Genomic DNA, 17874 nt, shown 5'->3' on the forward strand with positions numbered 1-17874 from the left:
AAGCTATTCCTATAGTCAGCATGATCGCAGCCACACTTTAAAGCAAGTACACTGCAAAAATAGTGGAGCACTGACTGAAGATCTTGTCTCTCCCTCCTTGAGGAAATTGCAAACTTCCATTTCTTTAATCTAATCATTTGCAGAAGGAGATACTTTCTCTAGAAAAGCCAATATAAGAGGGCTGAAAGGTCGGATAGGATAATATGTAATCCAATGTGATAAGGGCTGTTTACAGAATTATTAATCAAACACAAAAGGGAACAGATAGTAACATTTTTTATTAAATATTACAGTGGATCAAAAAGTACAAAATATCTTTTGCCTGCTATGTGATTGGGAAACTATTGGCACATAATACAGTATCAAAAGCATTAATAAGTACAATTTGGAAAACATACAAAAATTGAGTGTTTATAGTTGGCTCAGCTTTATTTCTGGTAGTGTTTAAACTAATGCAAAGGTTACTCAATAACCTTTTAAATGGGAAACTATATAATATTACTGGGCCATTTTTATATATACAAATCATCACCTTACAGAGCATATAGGCTACATAACTTGAATCACAAAAAGTATACAATATTTACAACAAAAGAAAGTTAAAAAAGTATAAACAGCTAGTAGATTATGCTGCCATTATTAGAACATATTTAAAACTGCGGGACTGGGGGGAGAGGGGAGGAAGAGGAAGAGAACGAGCGAAATATCAACCACATGTACAGCAAACAGCACTCATGGCAGCACTGCCAATGCCACCTGCCTCACACCAGTGCAGGAAGTCCCACTGCTCATCAAAATCAGCACGATGGCAAAACTGGCCCAGCTGTGCCCTCACTGACCACCACAAAGGAAGCGAGCAGGCGGCGGGCGCGAGGGACCCCGTGCTGGTCTCTGGAGGTGGCAGCCCCACGTCGCCCCAAACGGGGCAGAGCTGATGGCAGAGGCAGCACAGCACTTGTGCCCTGCATGAGCTCCAGCTGCTGCCAAGCCAGCTCCTCTGCTGCTAGCACAAGCTACTTCCCAGGCTTGAACCCACTGGGCAAGCTCTTCACACCAGGCCAGCTCACAGCCACAAAAGACCTGCCACAAACTGCTGCCCTGCTCCCACCCCGCCTGGCCAGGGGCACAGTCACACTGGGAATCAGGCCCTACTTCCCATGTGCTTCACGAAGCCTGGCTCAGAGTGTGGCCAGAAGCTACACACGAGCCGTTTGCTGCCGGGCCTCTTCCTTTGGATCTCACAACCTTTAGCATCCCTAATGCATCCTGGACATAGTGCGTTTGAATTGCAACATTTCTTGGAACTGGCTCCTAGTAAATAGATTTATGACTCTATTGCCAATTAGATTCTGCAGTTTCCTTTACAAACCTACCAATAACAATGGTCTGATTGCACAAAGAAAGGCTTGTGCAATTTCATTCAATAATAAGGCCCCTTGAACTCAAACAATGCAAACAAAGCCCCATTTAAGACATTGAGGGGAAAAAAAGACTTTTCAGCCAATGAAGAATTCAATAGTCTGTTGAAAGATTTCCAAGATTTCTGTTAAAAGAGTTCTTAAACAAATAATGCACCGCTTCTGCTGGGGGTTTATGCCACCATTTCTTTTCCTTAGCCCTGACGTTTTGCCCAGTATGAGCTTCCCGCAGTGGCCAGTCTCCTCACAAGGGACAAGCGAGGAGCCTTCCTCCCCACTCCCTGTCCCCCAGCCCTGTGCTGCCTCAGCATGGCTCCAAAAAGCCTACCAGCAAACTCCAACAGGACATAACCAAAAGGGACGTTGGACACTTTGCGTAAACAAATGCACAACTCCAGAACACACAACTTAACCAAAACAAGGAGAAGCATTTGCTTTGCCAAACACACAACAAGCTTCTGTTCGCGTTTGCTGTAGGTTTTTATATTCTCTACCCCCTTTTCCCCCGCCCTCCTCCCCCCCATCCCCAAACCCCTGACTCTTACGTGATTCAGATCTAGTGCAACTTTACTAGAGATGTCCTCCACACTGCGACCTCTGCCTGGATGAGCCTGCGGTTCTGTTTCCTGTATGACTTGTGGAGCAGCAGGATACCCTGCACTGGCACATCAATGTTCCAAGTTCTACTAGTCTGTTTATCAATCAATTAAATATAGTTTTACCACAGGAATATAAAGTATTTAATTGAAGAAGCTGGATTTGTAACAGTAGACGAGTATATTATTCTGGTTTCCACCTTTGGATATTAAGTATGATACATTATATATTGTATTTGGCTTCATATCACGGGAAAATTTAATGACATGCCTAGCATGCAAAGTGTTTCTTAGTAGTTTGTTTTATCTTTTCATATCAAGTACACTGTCTTTGAACAGTAACTGAGATGGTTTGAATCACAACCAATTTTCACACTGTATAAAGCCTCCAAGTGACACTTTGCTTTATCAATGTCTGTGCTCAGCTACGTAGTGGTGATGTCCTGCAAAGTGAGTATACATCCACAGGGAAGCTCTTTCATCAGGAAAATCCAGCCTCTCCATGCCTGGGCTTTCCCCCTGCTAAAGGATGTGCAGGGAGAGGCCGAGATCCCCGTGGGAGCGTGGAAGGGCCATCCCAACCACTGCACAGAACCCCCTTACCCATTGTGAGGCACAGAAACAACCTGTCAACCTCTGATTCAGATCCACACTGGCTCCTCTCACAACTTCTGAAATTCTCAACATTCACACAAACCACGGGTCTGTTTTCTGCACTCTTTTGTCATTCAGCAGCTTGAGCCAGGGAGATTTTGTTTTCTAGACCGTTTCTCTGGTAGGCAGGAGGGTTTCACAGCCTAGGTAAGATTAAGTACAACGCTCGACAAATTCACAGACCACGATACAGGAAAGCAAAGCTCGGAGGGAGGGGAGAAGCAGCCTAGGAGCCATCGAAACAACAGGAGGAGTGTGAGAGGTGCTCAGCACCTCGCAGGGGTGGGCCGTGGGGAAAGGAACCTTGTTCGCATCCTTGCACCATAACATCACCTACAGTATGTTCATAACCATTATGATTAATCTGAACCAGTTGCTTCAGTTTGTAAACAGTAAACGTTACGACAAAAACAAAACAAAAACGCTGCTCCAAAGTATAAAGAAACTGGAAAAATTACAAACACGTAATAAAAAAAAAAAATTAGGACAGCCACAGCCTTTAAAAAAGTTGCAGATAAAATGATACTGTTTAATTTAAAAAAAAATAAGAACCCAAAACAGAAAAACAAACACAAAGAGCACAGAATATACTGGACAAACGAAACTATATAAATTATTATGACCAAATGTGACACTGGTAGTTTATGAAGTGGATATGTACAGTCAAATTAAACAGTGTTTACCATTCTGTTCTAATAGTGTTAAAATGAAAAAATCTATTGCCGTTTTACTATACATTGCATTGATTGAATCTTTAAAAGTCAGGAAAAGTTACCCAAAAAAGCACATCCACTGATTGTACAGATTCTCGGCCCACTTCTCCTTTCCAGGTTCATCTGAAGTCCTTGACTCATTTGCAACAATGCACAGCCTCCAGTCCTTGGCTCAGTGAAAGGCAAACACAGCCCTCACTGGGGCTTCAGTGAGCTCAGGACTGGGCCTGCGTTTCCACGGCTCCCTTTGAACATCTGCTCTTACCATGTTCAAGTCCTTTCAGAAAACACATACGCAAAATCCAAAAAAAATTCTTTTTTTTCTGTGTTTTTGTTTCTCTCTCTTTTTTTTGTGTGGCTTGTTTTTTTTTGTTTTGTTGGCTTTTTTTTTTTTTTTTTGGCTTGGTTTTCTTTTTTGCAAGGGCAGGGATAAGGGATGAGGGGCTGATGTGGGAGCCAGAATTAAAGAAGCAGTCCTGTCTCCATCCAACTCCAAGATGCTCCTCTAGGCGGGATATGACCGCATCCTGGTTGACAAAAATACAAATTGCTAAATCTGCAAGACATCGTCACAGGGGGAGGAATGTGGCTAACTGAACTTTCTCCTCAGACCTTTCTTTGTGAGCGAGGGAGGTTTACAGTTTTGTGCTGGGATGTACAGAGGATAGCTGGGAAGGTGGGAATGCAGCTTGAGGGTTTATAGCAGCTAAAGGATAGATGCTGTTATGCAAAAGGTCACCGTAGGAACTTCCTACAGGTGTTGCTGCAGCTAAGTGTCTGTACAGTTGCTGGGAGTTTGCAGGGGACGTGAGGAATTGTCTCTGCACCATGAAGGAGTGAAGAGCCAAAGGCTGCATTAGTGGGGATAGCACGGTCTGATTTTTCAAGTACTGCAGGGGATGAGAATACCCGGGTGGGAGGCGATTGTTCAGCCCCGTGCACAGGCTTCCCGGATACAAGCCTGGGAAGATGGGGGCTGACAGGGGAAATTTGTGGCTTTCCAGCATGCTGCCAGAATGGAGGCCATGCACTGACTTGCTACCTTCCCCCTCTTGGTCGGGAACCTTGTCTTTTGCCGGGGTCTCCTTTGGTAAGTGAATAGGAGAGACTGCTCGGATTTTTTTTTCAGAAATAACTTTGTCCAAATCCTCCAGGCTCCGTTTCAGAGGCCGGGCAGCCCCCACGTTTTGAGGGCTCGTTCTGCGGCTGATGATAGGATGCACCATCCCCTCCATCTTCCTCAGGTTCTCCAGCCTCTGGGCCTGCTGCTTCCCAGACCTGTGGAACAACTCGCTGTGTTTTTTGGGGGCTGTCAATGCCATAGGGGACACACGGCAAGCTTTGGGGTTACAGTCTAGGCTCACCGCCTGGCTGCCTCCAGCCTGGAACGGGGAGATCCCTTTGCATTCTTGCTGGGCTGTGGATGAGTGAGGGAGACTGGAGCCTGGAACCTTTGCAGTCTGTTTGTGTATGCTCTTTGGAAGACTCAAATCTGTTGGCTGATCATCTGAAGAGGCCTCCACTGTTGTCTTTTTTTCTTGCTGATGCAAAGACGGCCGATAATTTAAATTTAGTTTTTCTTGGTGTTTGTGTTGAGTAAAAGTAGAAATATTTTCAGACTCTCTGAACATGTCCCGGGGGAGGTACTTTGATGTCTGTTCATTATTAAGGTGGTGTTCTGTGTGCCTATAAAGGCTGTGCAGATGAGGTGATGAATAGAAATCTGCCAAGAAAGTGGGCACATGGGAGTGCTGCAGTGCCCTTTTCTCACTCATTTTATCTTTGCAGTCCTGGATATCCAACTTCGGTAGGTATGACTCGGCAAGAGAACTGAGGTGATGTTTTGAAAAATCACAGCGCTGAGGATCCGGTTTACTTAGCATGTCATGTTTAAAAACATTATTAATTGACTTCCTTTCTTCCTTGGTTTTAAAACTCTGTACATGTTGTATGACTGAGGGCCTATTAATTGCTACAGGATCAGAATTAGGGGCATGGGGACCTTGTGATACGCCTGAGGACAGTTCATCTCTGCTGCTGAGTTTCTTTTTGCTGATCAAAGGTGGAGGAGAACCATAAGGATAGTTACATGAGAGCGTGGCCCCGCTGACCTGTGACAGCAGCTTCTTCTTTGCCAGGGGTGACATGATGCCTGGATTACCTTTAGAGTACAGCAGTGGTGTGTAACTGAAAGTGGAGTCATCGTTCATGGACCCGGGCAGCTCCTTTTCCTTAAACATGTCGAAGTTCTGCACCACCAGGACTTTGGGTGTTTGCTTTAGTGCATTGTGGATATCTTCATTTCCCAGCTGGTCCACTTTCACCGTGCAGTTTGCGATGTAATCGGCCATCCCTGGCAGTTTCTCATCTTCCATGTCACTCTGAGTGGGCAGATGGACTGGGAAAGCTGTGAAGGGCATTTCTGGAGGTTCACTTTCCAGGCTGTCAGTAAAAGCTTTGTGTAGTTTTTGTTCAGGCTTTGTGTCTTCCAGGGCATCGGGTGAGGGGTGTAATCGTTTTGTGACAGTGGCATCCAGCACAGCGTCTTCTTCTGCAGGCACAGAAACACTCGAGAAAGAGGACGAGTGCTGAACCTCCTCCTTGGCTTTCTCACTGTTGGTGCTGTTTTCTGTCATGTCTGTCTTCTCCAGAGGCAGTGTCCGAGCTGTCTCTGGTAAAAGAGGTGGAGGGCCTTGCATAGGTTGTTTCACCTCTCCCACTGTAGGATGTTCAGGGAAATTCTTCTGGTCTGCTGATTCTTGATCCTTCTCTTGTTCTGATGAAACCTAATGAAATGATTCAACAGACAATAGTAAGAATGCAGTATGTTCTGGCAGCCTGTTTGTAAGGTTATACACAGTACGCTGCTGGCTACTTTTAGAGAAGGACTTGCCAACCACCTTGCTGGCATGTGAAGGCTCTAACATCAGGTACTGGACTCTAAGAAGTATCTCCAAGAAATATTAAAAAATACACCATCCCTGTCAGAGTTACAATAAAGCATTTCCAAACAGCAGATGGTTGTAACCTGATGAGAGGCACTGGTGGCTTGATCAGATAGCTAAATGCTGAGGTTATATACTCTTTTAAAATTAATTAGGCAAATGCAGAAGAGCAGATTTCATGACACAAACAATAAGGCTATAGAAATTTCTCCTACCAGCCAACTTCACCCAAAAAACCCACACTATTCCTACGCTTTTCCTTCCCTAAAGTCTCTCCCTCATAGCTATCTTAAAATTCAGTGATCACACAGGAGATCATTCACACCCAGTTCTGCATTAAAGTGTGAAAATGATAGAAATGGCATACTAGAAATCCCTATTGTAGGCAGCAAATCACTGCCACAGCTTAACTAGGACACACATTTTTTTATTAACGGATTAAAATGAAGTTGTCAACATTCAGTAAGTGTGTGTGCGCCTGCTATTACAAACATGGCTTTTATACGTTCTCGTCAATGGGACCGTGGCTCGTTCTGCTCCCCCATTAATACAGCGTGTGTGCACAATTCCCACTATTCATCCCATTATGTAGCCACCTGAACTGTGACCCGCAGAGGTCACCAGAGCATCCCATCTGCGATCCAGCTGACTGACAGCCCTTTTCAAAACTGCTGTCACTCTCCTCTGACATGTCATGGTAGAAGACAGTCATAAAACAGCAGCATTGTGCGACTCCTTTATTATTATTGTTTTCTTTCTTCCTTCATTGTAAAGATAAGACGCACCGAGAAAGTTATCATCTAAATGCTGCTTTATGGTCTGTTGCAGGAGCAGGGAATTGGAGACGGTCCTAACGAATCTAACCCTCTCAGAGATTTATTTCTTCACAGCTGCTTTTAAATATTCCTGTCTGTTTGGTTGGCCTATTAGTTACAGTGTCTGTTAGTCATCCTAACTTCTTCTTTTTAAACTCAGAGCTGACTTTTGCAGCCAAATACCATCATTAGGTCCTTTACAAAGTACCATCGCTAGTCTCTTGAGCTTATAAAATTACAGGCAAATACCAGACAGATGAGCAAAGCAAGGAGGAGAAAAAAAAAAGAGAATCATACTTAATAACTGTACATTCTGCTCTTTGTTTCTGTTAAGCAATACTTTGATTGAAGTTTCAGCTATTGTGAGGAAATGTGCAGTCCAAGGCTAATAGCATTTTGTCTGGTGTCTTGTTACACTGACAATGTCATTGTGATGGCAGGAAAACAGTGAAGAGCACAAAGGCAAATGCAATCCTAATAAATTAAAGTTATATTCTCTCCCTGCATACTTCTAATGGTGCATGAGTTGAACACGCAATTGAGACCACCACACATCTGTAACTGCATTATGCTTTTCCAGCTCACAGTTTCCAGGCCACATGCAGAAATGGCTTGAGTGGTGGCTTGGTTGGGGATGTGCCTACACATTTATGTGGTGGCTATAGGGCTCTCCCTCAGAGCAATACCCCATCAGTGCTGTGCCTGGATGAGGGCCCAGGAACGGGGCTCCACTGCCAAGGCATGGCTGCAGTGCAAGAGACAAGCAACCTTCTGCCTGGCTCCAGCACACCTGGACTTTGCTCCACCCAAAGGAGCTGAACGTCTCCAGCCTGCTACCCCCGTTAAGTGCCACATCCTGGGCATGGAGCCCTCCATATGGCAAAGCACAGATGAGTTCTGGAGCCCTACACCCACGCAGGGGTGAAACATCCACCCTGCAGCCCCTTCACCGCTCGGGCTTTGTGTGATCACTGACCTGTATGGTGACTAACATGAAGGTCAAGATACTTAATAGCCTGCCTTGATCAAATAGGGGCAGGACATGTCTTCCACCCCAGTCAGGGAGGAGACATTATTCTGCTATAAAAGATGCCATTTTACAATAGGGAACTGCCATATTTGTACATTTTTATTGTCTTGTCTAAGCTCCCTACATTTCCGATAAGCGCAGCTTAGGAACTCTTCCTGCAATCCACACAAAAATAACTTCAGTTTAAACAGCAGGAAGTTTGAGATAGGGAACAACAAAAGCAAGGAAATTCAAAGTGAAGGCTGTTGCTCTGTTGCTGACTTGTTATGCTGGGCATAGCAGCAGTGGTACTGATAGTGTGTAATGTGTCTTCCTGATCCAAGACCCTCAGTAAATAGTCAGGGATGAAGGAATGACAAGGGAAGGGAGCAGAACTTTCACCTTTCACTTCACTTCTCCTTGCTTTGGGCAACTTGTCTTGCAAACTCCCAGTGACTAAAGCACGCTTGTGCACACTCTTCTCTTGATGTGCTTTTTTGTTTTTTTAATTTTACCCAAACAGGGCTCTCCCTACTTTAAAATTACAATGTTAGAAAAAAAAAAAAAGTCTTTCTGGGGATTGCTCTTAAATTACATATTAATGGTACTGTTATTTAAAACACAAATTCTTCTTTGGATGAGAGATTAAATTGTCCTTGTAAACTTAACGAGGTAGTGGGACATGAAACCCCAAATTTTCTGTTCTCAAAACTGGGTACATGGAATCTCAGAGGCATCTGCATTTCCAGGACCTGCATTGTTCTTTTAAAACAATGAAGAGGAGAATTGTTGATAGCTGACTCAATACACTTTCCAAGCAAGTTTAGAACCAGGACTTCTGTACCTGCCAGACGCAGTGGAGTCAAAGGAGCAGCCATAGTCTGCCGGGCACGTCATGTGTTTCGACATTCTTTAAATACTTACTTTCACTGCAACGCCTTGAAGGCTGCTGTGATCTGGCAGACTGAGACAGGAAAAGCAACATGTTTTGCAGGGGTTGTGTGTGAGGAGCTTCACCACCTCCTTCACCACCTTCCTTCACCTCCTTGCCCTGCGCAAGCGGGGCACAGGAGAGTGGGCAGATGTGCAAAGGAAGGTGCTCAAATAACACTGGAGCAAAACCCCCATTGATTTTGCATCACTTAACAACACTTGAAATTTACTCTTATTTGTAGACAAATATGAGTTCTACCATCAATCTTACCCTGTGCTGTGAACACAAACTCTCTTCTACAGGGCTGTCCTAAGCCTGCAAGTAACATGGCAGTTTGTGGAAACTGGGGCCTGCCCATGTGATGCAGAGTGACACCACAGGAACCTATTATGTCTGAACAGGAACCTCAGCTGAAAGCCATCTACTGCTCGGAGAGGGAAATCGATCTCAGGGCTTGGAAGGTGGTTCCCTCAAAATGTGACCTTTCAGTTCAAAAAGAAACTTAGTATAATATAATAAAGATCCTAGGGAGCAGTATGTTTTCTCACAGCCATGCGTACATCTGTGAGCACAGAAGGGCTGATCCAGAGGTTACCATTATAAAAATCAGCTGTGTCCAACAGTTACCACAGTATTATCAACAGTATTAGAGGTTCCCGCACCCTATACTTAGATTAGGAAATAACTGTGGTAGTTGTGTGGTTTCCCTTTGGCAGCTGCTGATCTGTTAATGGTGACCACTGTATAATACAACGAGCAGAGCTGGTACTAGTCAGATCCAGAGCTTGGTCCTCTGCCATCCCCACTGTGCAATATGGAGCAAATTGGCTGCCATTCGCAGCCCAGCAAATCCCAGCATAGATAGTATCACAACAGCTGAATTTCCATTGCTGAGCAAACTAAAAGGCCAACTGGTTGGAATTCTCCTGTTTTAATTATATATTTTATCACTGGATTTCATGTGATTAAAGCTGTGCATTTTTAATTGAAAAACTGAAAAGCGAGGAAGCAACAGACCTCAGATGCATCTTGGGGTTTCTGTGAATTATCTTTTTCCTTCTTGCTCTTTTGGTTTTCATTTTTGATGCGTTTTGTTGCAGACACTTTTGTTTTTGCTTCACTCTCCTGGGAACTGTTATCCTGTTTTCGAGGTTTCACTGGAGGCAGTGGCTTATCTTCCTCTCCTTTAATAAATCTTTCATATGGCAGGATTAATCTAGGGGATTAAGGAACAAATAATTGATCAGGTTTTGCTGTTCTAGCAAAGAAAAAATGTATCTACTGTGAGCAGTTTACTTAATAAATCCATTTTCTTCCGTGCCATAAAAGCAACAGTTTAAACTCTACATCTATAAATCCAAGTATAAGAAATCAATTTATTTGGCAAGATTATAACGTGGAATGAATTCAGTGGAGTTAAGAGTTGGTGTGGATTAGTTGTCAGCAACTTCACAGTGGTTTGCGTGGCTACACCAATTTGTACCAGATGAGAATATCAGCCATCATGTTTTAGACTGATTAAAAAAAAAATTCCACCGTTTATTTTTACTTTCCCTCCCCGACTTTAACAGCATGCAGCAAGCCCCAGGAAAACACCTACAAGGCCACAGCCAACTTGGTAACAGCTACACAATTTCCAGGCTGCTGGTGCCCTGGCTGCAAGGGCGAGTGCCAGGAAGGTGGCAGGGGCCAGGAGAGCTGGGCTGCAGCCGCCCTCCGAGGTGGGCACAGCACCCACCCAGCCCCGTCCATGCAAGGCACCCATGCAGTGACAGCCACCAGAGCCCTTCTTTAGGAAGAAGGGGAGAAGAGAAGAGTTAAATATGAAGGAATTCTACACTGTGGAGCTGTCTGCCACAAAGTGCACGAAATTGCTTTAAAAACACAAGGAAGAAACACAAACAAAAAAATATTCTCCCCTGAAAGCATCAAACACACTGAGTTTTAATCTCTCTGTTTTCCCTTTGCAATTCTTGATCTGAAAGGAAAAATAACTGATATAATTAAAAGGGATGGATTGCATTACAATCTCAGTTTCAACTTCAGTGATTAAAGTTTTTATAATGCATTTTAGTATGATTAATGACTCACTGTGGGATTAATATAAGACTCAGACTTTAAAAATATGAACATTAATACAGCAAACATAATCTGTTAAAAAAAAAAGACAAGTTGACTCTGTGAAGAAAATGTACTTTGCTTATAAACAACATAGATCTACTCAAATACCAGGAATCCTTAATTATCTTTAATCTAAGACTCCAAGGCAGAAACCTCTTTGGTTCAGATATTCGTTTGTTATCCTAGAATCAGTTTCTAAGCATGCAATTTTGATTTACATACTTAGATGTTCAAACACAGTTTGGGCTTAAGAGAGCAGAATTAGATTGCTCGTGATCATAATATTTTACATTTTAATAAAATACAACATAAATTATGTTAAAATATAAACCTAATTTATGCTATATTAGAAACAAAATTCATTAACTGAGCATGCTCTGACACGGTATGTGCAAAGAGGCGTGAATAATACTTTCTAGCCCTGAATTTGGCAGGGCTCCAGTAATGAAGCTAAGCAGAGCCCACAGGGAATATTCATCTTCAGATCCCATTACAAACTGAGTTTAAACATGTTACAGCTGCTAAAACTGGAAACTGCTCCCTCTATGCAAACTTAGCAAAATAATACGTAGTTGCCAAATACCTGCTTCCCACTGTAATATTACAGGTAATGTTTATATAAAAAAAGCATAACTAAGCAGAAGAAGAAAAAAATAATCCTGTTCATACTTGAGGCTGCTACATTTCATTTGCAAAGCTCAAATATTGGTGAAAACACCGAATTCCTCTCCATGCTGCACAAAGCACTTTGGACTTCACTTACAGGCAAGGTTGGGTTTCACAAGGGCAGTGCCGAGGCTGCTCTGCCATGTGTTAAGTATTTAAAGTCGCTTTTAATAAAAACACATTTTATTACAGTAATTGTTAGCACTGCGAGGGGAGTGTTTGACTTTGTTTTGTTTCCATGGGAACGCATCGCCCATTAAAAATCTACATATTCCATCCATAAAGGTTTCAGCCGCTGTCCGGTGCCTCATGGGGCACAGAGATGCTCCCAGCCCCAGGAATGAGCCCTTCCCTGGAAGATGCCGAGGGATTAACCCAGTGGCTATGGCTGGGCCAGGAGCAAGGCCCGGGCCAACATGATTAATCACTGCTCGCGTGCTCTCCGCTGAGCCTTGTAGGGTAACGCGGGACCCAAACTCCTCCTCCTCCTGCACCTCACCAGAACTCATTAGCCTGGGTGCTAATTAGTAACCGTGGCTTAAATTTCCTTTTCTGATCTTAAGGGTTCATGTGGGAGTACAAGGTTTTCATTTTAGTTATTTTTCACTGAGCTCAGCAGTTGGCAGGCCGACAGCAGTAAAAATACATTTCACATAGCCGGTCAGTGGCCTGGAGCCAGTGGCAGGAAATCTGGAATTAAATGTTTCGTGTATCGGGGAGGCGGCATGACTAAGGTAAAACTGAGTCAAAACACAAGGATGGCTTGTTCTAGGATTTTCCCCTCCTCGTTTCAAAGGAGTGCCGGCCGAGGTGGCGCTGGGGGGCGGCTGGCGAGGAGCCGGGCAGGAACGCGGGCTGCGAGACCCCAGGGAGCAGCACTGAGCCCAGCAACAGCAGCAATTGCCTCTTCACGTAGAGATTTCCGTCGGTTGCAATTTTCACTGAATGTTTTTTCAGTTATCCTGTCATGGTACAACACAATTACCCACAGGATATGATCTTATCATTTGATTATTAGAAGTTTTTATAGCGCAGGAGTAATAAAGCTAATACAGCTCTCTCAACATGTAAGCAGCCGGCTCACATGCCATGAAAGCAGCCGGCTTAGCCAATTTAAGGTCAATATTGCCCAACACCGGAAGAATGCGATCTGCTGTTAGCCAAATAGTTTAGCAGAATGTGACATGTCTGAAACCAGCACAAGATATTTTTTTCTTGGTCAAATATTTGCAGTGCAGGTAAGATTTAATCAATCTTTGCGCAAGGAGAGGTAAAGACAACGTCCAAAAAACTGGATCCAGATACCTCAAATGTATCGCGTGTTGGAAACAACAATTATGTTTTCAGTCGCTTTGAACTGTGGCTGTACTTCCCGACAGGGGGGGAAGTCTAAAAGTATTCATAAAAAAGGAAAAGAGGGGGAATATTTTGTGGTCTAAAGAATATTTACTTGTAAAGCCTGCGAGAAGACCAAATAAAAGGGTCTTTATCATGATCAAGATTCCAATATTAACATTAATAAAATGTATTATTTATAAGTCAATTAACATAAATAGAATATGTAAGCACTAGTGTATTAAAAAAATCTTTCCACAGGCAGCAGATTTTTAGCAGCATGAGGTTTTTTTTTTTTTCCTGGAATAATACAAGAATAACATTTTCCAGCCAAGAGCAGAAACAGTAGGGGAGTCTTTGCTATCACAGGGCTTCTTATTAAATTCAGTCACTGTGAAAAGCCAGTCTTTTTCCTTTTTTTTTCTGTTTTTTTTTTTTTTTAAATAAAGGCAACTTAAAATCAATACAAGTTAGATTAACAAATCAGTACTATACTAATCCTGATTTATTACAATCGGCAATATTAAGTTTAATCACGTATAAACTGCTATTAAAAAAAGATTTTCCTTTAGTAAGTCCTGAATTAAATAATGGTGCAGTGTACCGAGTTTTTAGATCTGCATCATCTGATATTATGAAAAATTCAATGTACTTCTCTGCAGCAGATGTCAGAGGTCAGCAAATCTATTACAGTAATGTAAGTAAGCTGGCTTTCTGCCAACCTTTTTTTAAAAAACACTGAAGCAGATAATTTTATATTTACAAATTCTAAAATCCTCCAGGGACTAAATCTCTTTCCCAACAAAAAGCAGAAACTTCACATTAGAGAAATGTATTTCACAGTATATCAAACATGTCTTCATCATTAGCATTTCATAAAAAGGAAAAAAAAAAAGCCCTTAATCTTTATTAGTCAACATTTTTTTTCCCAGCTACAGAACTAACAGTACAAGTTCTCATCTGAGCCAGTAACCACTACATGTATTGATTATGCAGAATGAATGACTTTTTTGGCCTGACTCTGCTTCACAGGACACATGAGAGCACATCTATTTATAGGCATGATAAAAAAAATAGTTACAATAATGCAAAGGATCTGACCAGCCCAGAAAGAGGAAGGAAATTAAACGTTAAGGCTGCCAGTTTCCTCTTTAATTCTCCCTACTGTGTATGGATATGACAGGGCTCTGGGCTGGGGAGGAACCATATGCCCAGGACACACAGGGTGATGGAGGGAAGGAGGCAACTCAGCACAACCCCTACAAATTTTTTTTTTGTATCGCCGTTTCAGTGTTTATTTTTGTTTTCTTTCTGGCAGAATAAAATGTTTCAGCATGTCTCCCATTGAGATCACTGTCCTTTCTCCAGGGATCCAAGCCCAACACAAAATAGGATGCATTGGAGTCTCTCAGCCACAAGAGTAATTTTGGAAAGCCTTAAATACCAAAGTCCACTCCTTGGGAGATGTTGCCCCATTCGCATCCTTGGCCAGGTTAAGGAGGCTAATTGCAACAGAAATGAAAAATGATTTAAATTTGCTCCACCAAATGAATACTGCAACCAGTTAACCCGTGGAACTCACTGCCAATGGATATCTTGGGGCCAAGGGATTAGTGAGATTATGCAAGGATTAGATGCTAATGTAAATCATGAGAACATTAAGCTGTTAGAGCTTCAAAAATGCTGAAAAGGGACAGGCAATAGGTCTCTTTAGTGGTAGGAATTTGGATAACTCTTTTCTCCTGAGCACATAAGGCTAGGGCGGCTCCAACTCCTTCCTCTGCAGGCACTACCAGAGCTGGGGGGCAAGACAACCAGTTTGTTCAGTCCAAGAGGGCACCCATCTGCTCCAGGATGTCCTCACAGCAGCTGGGCAGAGCTGCCCACAGCCCCTGCAGCCACAGGGTCTGAGTGCAGGGCTGGGACAGCCCCTGTGGTGAAAATGGGCCCCTATCAGTAACCTCAGTGAGAGAAACCTGATTCTTTTCCCCTAGAAAGTCAGTGGCAAAACATTCAGCTGTTTTAAGGGACCAGGAGGAATGCCTGAGCTCTGATCCCAAGAGAAGTCTTGTCTTTTTTACGCTGTTGCTTTTCAAAAGAATAAATCTTCGAGCACTGGTCCAGTGCAGGCAAGGGAAACAACGTTGAAGGGAAACCTTCAGTGACAATCAGTTGGTGGGGATAACCAGGGGCAGGAGGCAGCTCTGCTGGGCACCAGTGACACATTCCCAGCAAAGAGGGGAGAGGAATAACCCAAACTTTAAGGTCTCAGCTTGTTTTCCAAAATGGGAATATAAAATACATTCAGGAAATGAAGCAGTGTGTTCCTGAAGTCTGCTTTCCCTGGATTGCATTGTACAATGCAGGGGTTATGAAAGCAAGCCTCACGTGCCTTTGTGCAGAACACAATAGCAATGGCTTTATTTGCATTTGTCTGAAGTACAAAACTGGCATGTATTATATCAGCAAAGACAAAATATGCTGGAGTTCAATTTTCTTTCCAAAGAACTTTCCTTCCTTAAAGAAATGGCTCTTTCATCCTTTCAACAACAACTTTCCTCACAGCCCACTGGGAGTGCTGGTGGGTAATGAGAATGGCTTACTGCTGAAAGGTGGGAACAGCACTGCTCTAAGAGAATTCAAAGACACTTCTTTTTAAGTAAACTGGAAATTAGTGACATTACAAACACAGCTGTTGATTTAACTGCACAGCCCAGCGAGGCAAGCTCAGGCACTCCTGATCCTAGGGCTCAGCAGGGGGAGATGAACAACTCCAGTCTTCTGCCTTTGGCACAGATTTACAGCATGGAAACGAGTCAAAGGAAGGGTGGTGGACACACAGCAACTTCCCAAGATCACTGTACCAAAACCACTACAAGACTCTGTTTGGCCATAGTCACCATTTCTGCATCTGAAGGCAGACATGCATTTTGTTTGGTAGGTCCATGGAGTCCCTGCAATGCTTGGTCCCTAGGCTCAGAACAAGCTTACAGATGCCATTTTGCATTGTCTGTGGGGTTCAGGTCTCCTGGCAGGACTCCAAAATCCTGCTGACCCTTCCTGGGAGCTCTAAATTACATCTATATTGCAAAAAGCTGAACAAACTATGGGCATTCTCTTTCATTTTAACAGAATCCTAAAGTACAAGGTGGAGATTCCCAGCATTGCTGGGCAGTCTGAGGGACAAGATCTTGGTGCTTACTCATGGGTGCTGCTCCTGCAACAGAGAATGGCACACCTCTCACTGTGCAGCACTCTCCTGGGGCTACTCAGCTCCCAGCAGGGAAAAGGGGCTTGTCCCCTGCTCCTACTCCTGCACGTCAAGGAATGAGATTGCCATGGGTGACACTGACTCCAAGCTGGACTGCTGGCACCCCCAGGCTCTGGGCACCCAGTCAGTGCCAAGGCACACGTGCATGGTGGGCGCGCCTGGCAAGGGTGACAATGCCCCCAGCAGCACTGGGCAGCATTCAGCATGCCTCAGTTCTGCTGGGACAAACTCCTGGGTGAAAGGAAGGATGTAGGTGGGAAAACAATTCCCCACCAGGAGAGAGATCATCTGCTTGCAGGCACTTAAAGGCACTGCCCGACTGTCCAGCACTTTGCACTCAAGGACTCCTGCTGACTCTAGCAATGGCCACTCAAAGTTGCTGAGGCTTAAACCCCAGAAATTTTGAAAAAAAAAAGCATGTTCTCAGATGTTTTAAAAGGACAGCTAGGGATCTGTTTTAATGGTAAACAATTACATTCCTCTGTCATCTGATACTTTTTAAATTTTGGGGAGGGGGGAAGCTTTCTGAATGTTCAATAGTTCCTTTGTTAAAGCATCTGTTACTCACATAATTGAAAAGATGTTTGTTCAGTGGTATGCTTGAGAGTACAGTTATTTAATCTTAATGATAAAGCCCTGAGGGCAGAAAATCATAAGTAGAAACCTCTTGTTATTTATCAAAAAGAAAAAAAAAAAACAAACCCAAACCAAAAACCTAGGAAAATAAAGAGAGAACTGAGACACCTCATCTATCTTCAGGCTTAAATTTGTGCTTGATGGAAAACTATGGAGACAATTTGCAACTTGTGAAGTTTTCTGGGAGTCTGGGACCAGCTGAAGTGTGAGGGGGGCAGGGAAGTGGGGTGAAGACAAAAATAAAACAAGGAGAGAAAACTGTTGCTTGGCAAGTTTTTTTTCAGTCAAACAAAGAGCTAGTTGTAGTTTACAGCATGACATAACATTTGATTAATTTTTGCCTGGGGATGTTTTCACACTTAACAGTGTAAATCAAAACCTTCTATTAATTACAATGTGTATAAAAAGATAACCATAAGCAATTTCATGCAGATGCTACACTAGCCCCCTACTTTTTGTTCCCTCTAACGACTGGCTGTTATTTCCTGCAAAATTCCACTGAAATGCTTACACGTTATGAAAGTTATCCAAACCCTTTAGAAAACCAAACAGCATTTGCATGGAACACAGGGCTCTCCTGCATATTGAATTACTGCACAATATCCTCCGGGTAGACAGACTTTATGGCTGTTAAAGGGAAACTGTGCAAGGGACCTATTTTGACCTGCCTTGTGTTTGTGATCATATATAATTTTTATGTGATAGATTTAGAAAGAAAAATGGCAGAATAGGCTCTGAACTGTACAAGACACTGTATCTCC

General features: G+C 43.2%; 1 protein-coding gene across 6 annotated transcripts in view; it reads right to left on the minus strand.

Annotated features, from left to right (window-relative positions):
• Positions 1-259: 259 nt before the first annotated feature.
• ARID5B (AT-rich interaction domain 5B) overlaps positions 260-17874 on the minus strand; it is a 145654-nt gene continuing 128039 nt past the window's right edge. For all 6 annotated transcript variants that reach the window (XM_074544601.1, XM_074544599.1, XM_074544602.1 and 3 more), the window contains 2 exons: positions 10102-10300; positions 260-6167 (listed from right to left, as the gene is read on the minus strand). In XM_074544601.1, the coding sequence (XP_074400702.1) occupies positions 4017-6167; positions 10102-10300 (2350 nt within the window). In that variant the 3' untranslated portion in view covers positions 260-4016. The remainder of the gene's footprint in view (positions 6168-10101; positions 10301-17874) is intronic.

This window comes from Zonotrichia albicollis, chromosome 7 (genome assembly GCF_047830755.1).
Source record: "Zonotrichia albicollis isolate bZonAlb1 chromosome 7, bZonAlb1.hap1, whole genome shotgun sequence".
Classification (NCBI taxonomy): domain Eukaryota; kingdom Metazoa; phylum Chordata; class Aves; order Passeriformes; family Passerellidae; genus Zonotrichia; species Zonotrichia albicollis.